This window comes from Leiobunum rupestre, chromosome 1 (assembly GCF_980474605.1).
Source record: "Leiobunum rupestre chromosome 1, qqLeiRupe1.1.hap1, whole genome shotgun sequence".
NCBI classification, from domain to species: Eukaryota; Metazoa; Arthropoda; class Arachnida; order Opiliones; family Sclerosomatidae; genus Leiobunum; species Leiobunum rupestre.
In genome coordinates, this window is record NC_143384.1 from 58,318,155 (window position 1) to 58,324,058 (window position 5,904).

The 5,904-nt window shown below is 35.1% G+C and overlaps 1 protein-coding gene across 1 annotated transcript; it reads left to right on the forward strand.

Annotated features, from left to right (window-relative positions):
- Positions 1–541: 541 nt before the first annotated feature.
- On the forward strand, positions 542–1,841 carry LOC149963382 (uncharacterized). The gene is made up of 2 exons (XM_090170579.1): positions 542–1,199; positions 1,303–1,841. The coding sequence occupies exons 1-2, from the start codon at positions 929–931 to the stop codon at positions 1,437–1,439; spliced, it is 408 nt and encodes a 135-aa protein (XP_090026705.1). The 5' UTR covers positions 542–928; the 3' UTR covers positions 1,440–1,841.
- Positions 1,842–5,904: the final 4,063 nt, after the last annotated feature.

A 5,904-nucleotide genomic window follows, 5' to 3' on the forward strand; every position in this document is an offset into this window, starting at 1 on the left:
CGTTATATTTCAAAGCGATAGTTAATTAATTAACATATATAATATTTAAAAACAGTTATAATTTATTTTTATTACTACAAGCAGAAGTATATAAATAAAACAAGAAGTGTACTACTTAGAATTTTCGTGCGCCATGTAATTTCGTTTGCTTTCCCCCTTTCGCGCGGATGGAAATAGTTCGGCAACGCGGCTAAAATAATCACGTGACTTCATCGGCCACTTTACTAGGTACATAAGAAAAGTAGTGGCGATGAGCCAAAAAAAATTCCTCCGGCGAAAGGCGATTGGTCGATGGATCGTTTTTTTAATAGACCCCCGGAATTTAGAAAAGTCGTAGTAGGTATGTATTTTTTATTATTTATTGTTATTTGGTCAAAATATTAAATAAATAGTAATACTTTTATGTATATTGACAAACTCAAATTTGGTCCAACATTTTCTGTCGACGTAAATTATGATGATGGTTTTTTTACTACTGATGTCGATGGTCTTCGTCGTGGTTTAATAGAAAAGTTAAAGCCTGAAAATAAATGACTTAATCAATCTGCTAGGTGAAAAATTTGTTTCGCTGAGACATAGTCACAAGGCTGAGAAGGGGAAACAAACGAACTTTCCTTGCGTTTGGAATAAATGGTTAACAGAATACTCATTTGGAGAGTTTGCTAAAGATTTTGGAATCTTTGATTGCGGTGAAACAGAAGTGGCCCTTACAGTTCATTGGATTGCAAGCAAGGTGGCGAATGAAAATGAAAAATTAAAACGGGCCAAAGATATAGCATTGCTAATTGCCAACCAGCCACCCAACCAGCAAATAAGGACGATTTTTCTAAAAAAACCTATCAGGAATATTAAAACCGACCAATTATACCCACTATGCGGGTCAGGAGGTGGATTCCTGCGAGAGATATGGAAAATCAACAAGGAAAACATGCAAATTTACAAGAAGATAATAAAAAATAAATATCCTATAACACAACATCAGCGTGATAAGGCCCATAAATTGTACCAGATTAGCTTATCTTTGAGAAAAATGGACCAGTTTCCGGAGGACATTCCCCCCGCCTTAATTCACATTAACAAAGGTGGACTACTTATACGGCATGTGTTCCTCATGGAGTATGTCAAAGAGGTTAATGATCTCGTAGTAGCTGAGTGGACTAAAGGGCATTTCAACACAGATTTCCCTCAAAATGTCTCGAGTAAGTATTGCATTTTTTTCTAACCTTAAAATCAGTAAAAACGGAAGTAAATAAATGAAATTTATATACTTTTGGTAAAAATAACAGTTTGAATTTACTTTAGAAGAAACTATGGCTTCACTGAAGACGAATAAGGAAATGGAAGAAATATTTCATCAAGCCATAGCGAACATTCCGGAGGTGGTTAGCAGAGGTTTTAAATGGGAAGATTTAGAAGAGTTCCGACAAGTCTGGCAGTGAAAGCTTGGTCATGCGAAATTGGGAGATTTGTTTCGACAAAAAGTTCAAAAAAGAAATGATAGAAATGGTAAAAGAGGTATAGGCGGACAAAACCTTCGGTGCTATCTCTACAGAAACACCGCAATGAAAACTACGTCCAAGAGCAAATTACAGGGAGATAATTTGGTTCCTAAAATATCTATTCCTACAAGAAAATTACAGGGAGATAAAACTGTTCCTAAAATAAGTGTTCCAATAAGAAAAGTACGAAGTGGTAAAGGTATTCCTCGTAAAAGAAAAGTACTGAGTGATAGTCCCATTAAAACTAAACGTATAAAAATTATAGTTGGGAAAACGTTATGCCTAGACTAGTCATTATGTGATTTGTAAACCACAACTTGTTATGTTAATTGTTAAGTGACTTGTAATTCATTGCTATTTAATAATAACTTTGTGATATTTTTTTCAAACACATTTTAATAAAACAAAAAGGTTTTTAATGGAAGTACATAAATTAATTTATATACTTTTGGTTTTAACATATTATTTTAAAAGTTAGAAAATATTTTCAATATTCTTGAAATAAATCCAAATTTACTTTACGGTAAAGTTGTTCTGCATTCTGCGATGTTTTGGTGCATTTTTACCTCTCCGAGGGGACAAAGTCCCCTAGGAGGGTTATACAACGACCGTGTCTGTCTGTAGGTCTGTGGGTGGGTCAGTGGGTGGGTCTGTGGGTCTGTCTGTCTGTCAGGACTGCGAACGCGTTCGCATTTTCGGTGCAAAGTGTAATCACTGCGTACGCAGTTTCTCAAAGGGTTGGCAAAACCACCGGGTGACGGTGAGCGTTAACGGATGCATTTGCGGTTTGGTTTGGATGGTGTTTTTTCGCTCACCGTCGTGACGTTTTGGTGTATTACGTTTTTGTAATGTTTATGCGTAGGTTGTGAGTGTTGAATTTGTTGTGTTTGTGTTCTGATGGTTGTGCATGTTGAGTCTGTTGTGTTTATATGGGCGTTTTCTCTCCAACTTCTTCTTAATGACTTTGGGACGGACCGAGTGCTGAGTGTAATGCTACCTCTCAACGTCCAATGGCAGGGTTTCCACCAGTTGTACACGGTATTCGTCTTAGTATCAATTTGCGATCGCATCGGGCGGGATTTGAACCCGAGACCTCCTGATTGACAGGCGGACGTTCTACCACAGAACCACCGACACTTGTTACGCCTTATTGAAAATTAGACCTTCAGCTTTATCGGAAGCATATTTAATAGAGTAGGAAATTTTGGTTTAATTGAAATAGAATTGAAATTGAAATTATTGCATCGAAGAAATTCTAATTTAGCGTTTCTCTATTGATTAAAAACAAATGCGCCACCCAGGTTTCGAACCCAGACCATTCGGCTTGGCAGTCGAGCGCTCTACCACAGAACCACCGATAGCTGCTTAGATTCACTGAAATTAAGACAGGCATCGTAAGCATAATAGGTAATAAAGTCTTTTTTTATTAATGAATTAATGAAGGCCTAATCTGGTATTTTTTAAAGGTTAAATCTTGTTTTAGCGCAGTCAGCCGAGATTAGAGGGTTAAAGGGTAGACCCTGTGGGTGGTCCACTTTCTTAACGACCTATATATAGTTCTGTTAATTCAAAGGAGATAATTTAACGTTAATTGCTTTAAGAGCTGGCGGTTTGTCAAGTGGCTCTCTGTGCTTTGTTGATGGTAAGGTTTTTGCTTCTTGTAAATACATTTGGTGTGGATATTTGGATATCTACGATTTCTAACGCAGTCAATGATTTCTTGGGTGTGCGAGTCATTATATGATATTGGAAATTGGACGGCATTGGTCTTTTTCATGTGGTATGCGTCACAACGTCAACAGGAAGTGAACGAGTCGTCCACTACCAGATATCTACGGTATCTTCATCAAGGGCGAGTGTTGAAATAAAATGAGCGTTAAAGATGCGGCAAGTATTTCGTAAGCGAGTAATTCCAAAAAGCCTCTGTAGATATTTCTTTCATTAAAATTTGCTTCGTATTATATTTAACTGATAAACTTGTTCTGTAAAAGGGTTTAATTCAATTGTGCATTGTTATAGTACGTCTAACTTACTGTTGTAACTACTTAACTTATGATATTCTGAATAAATTAAAATTGGTCGTTTCGTCTCAATTATTTTAATTATAATTAAAATTTTATACCGGGCGGGATAGAAATGGGTTAATATTTTTAACAAATAACTCTAAATTGCGGAGATATATCTTTAAGGGTTATCTCGAGAAATTAATACCACTAGGGACAATTCTTCCGAGGAGAGGTATATTTTGGCTTGCCAACTTGTTTTATTAGCTAAGCCCTTGTACCCGGTGAATAGTTTAAACTTGTTATTTTCCCTCCAGTGATATATTTTAGCTGACTATAAACAGTTTCTACGGCTGAACCGTTTATTCTGACCGGCGAAATCGATTTTGCAGGGTAGCGCGAAAGAAAATCTTTGGATAATCCATAGAAACCATATACACAAATCCTTAAATGTTCCCAAGTCTGCCATGCTAAAAACTTATTCCCACTTATTCTATTCGCATTTGATTTGATCTTCGTTTGTTCGTTTAATGATTGCTCACACATACTTATTTCTGTTGCCCAACATTCGAAATATTCTAAGCCTTTTTTCACAGAATTTATAGGGGCAGAATCCATTGAGTTAACTTTGTCATGGGAGAGTAGACCGTTTTCAAATAATTGATTACATGCGTATAAATAATAATAGCAGGCCATTACAGAATTTTTATCATTAGGGGGACTTTCGTATTTAGGGTTAGCATAATTATAAAGTTATCCTAAAGTTTTGTTATCTTGCAATATTTTGGCAGGAAATACACTAAGTTGAGCTAGCTCGTGATGATCCACTTTCAAATTCCCCGACTTTTCCAGGTTTACCCTGACAATACAACTAAGTATATATAAATTTATATGCTTCTGATAATATTTAATATATACTTCTGCTAATAGTAAGAATGGCTAAATTTTATAATTAAAATAAGGATTTTTTTAATTTTAGAAATAGCTTGGATACCATTGGAAAGTATCATAAGGGCCAAGAGAACAGTTTAAATTCCCTGACTTTCAGCATTTTTTTTTCAAATTCCTTGGCTTTTCCAGGTACTCTGGCAACCCTGTTTTAAATACTGATTTAAGTAGCGACATTTTCCACACTGATACATTCCATCTTTGTTGTTATCTTTATTCACATTAGTTGGAGGAACATGCCAAACCCGACAGTCATTTGATTGTAGTCTTTTAAAAGGATAATCAATTATTTTCAGATTTTTTGTATCAAAATCCTTCAGTTCTCTACCATTCTAAAATAAATAATCTACTTTAATTTATCTTATCACGGTTGTCAACCATTTTCAAATATTTAATATAATTACTTCAGAAATACCAGGACAAAACACCAAACAATCTCCTAACTCTAAAGGGGCTTCTTGAACAATGTTCCAATTGACATCTATAGTTTCAGAATTAGGATCAAAAACCACTTTTGTTGCTGGAGTTTTAAATAGTGTCCATGTTGTTACAGTTCCGTTGGTGGAAAATATTCGTTTCACGGGTGAAGCGAAGTAATTGGCGCATAGTCTTAGAGTATCGTCTCTTTTGACTTCTATTTGAATAAGATTTCTTTCACGATTCTTCATTTAGTTAATATTTACATCACCTATAAAACAATTGTTAAATTAAAAGAGCAATATTAGAGGGTGAAATTGTTACGTGACAAAGTACTTACTGGGTTTCAAGTTTCTTATGTAGTCCTTGATAGCCAATAGAGCCTTTTCGTGTGGTTTACTAGTAATTAGGTTCTCTGCCAATTTTCAACATTTGTAACAACTACAATTCACAAAAAAAAATTAATTACTTTTTGGAATTTTTAAATCAATTGCAATATTTAAAATTTACCGGGTGGCTCTGCTACTGATAATAAGTTCTCACTGTTTTTCATTCTTTTGAAATTTTCTGGACAACTTTTAAATCCTAACTCTAAACCGTGCGGTTTTCTTTAACGATTTTCCCGCACAAGTTGTTCAATCAAAAGGAGACCCTCCACATTTTCAGTTTGAGATTCTCTTGAGCATTTAGGTTTTATAAAGAAATCACACTGTGTGTTTCTATGGTTTAAGAGTAAACTTTCACCTGCAACTTCCTGATTTATTTTAGTTATAACTTCCGATACAGTACTTTCAACCCAGCGTGGTTTAAAATCTAATGATTCTGTAGACACCTCTTTAGTTTCAACTTCTTCATTTTTTCTTCAGTTTCAGTGGCTGCATTACACATAAACTCAGAGTTGTCACGTTGAATTTGTTTCGTTGATGTAGGTTTTAGATAAAAATCACACTGTGTAGATTGGTTTTTTGGAAGTAACAGAAGTTGTGCTGGATTTTTTACGTGGCATTTTAAATCGTCGAGGTTTAATGGCTGAATTA

Coding starts and splice junctions, on each gene's coding strand:
- LOC149963382 (XM_090170579.1), top strand. CDS start 929: ATGCAAATTTACAAGAAGATAATAAAAAATAAATATCCTATAACACAA. Junction 1,200..1,302: donor TTTCCCTCAAAATGTCTCGA/GTAAGTATTGCA, acceptor AATTTACTTTAG/AAGAAACTATGGCTTCACTG.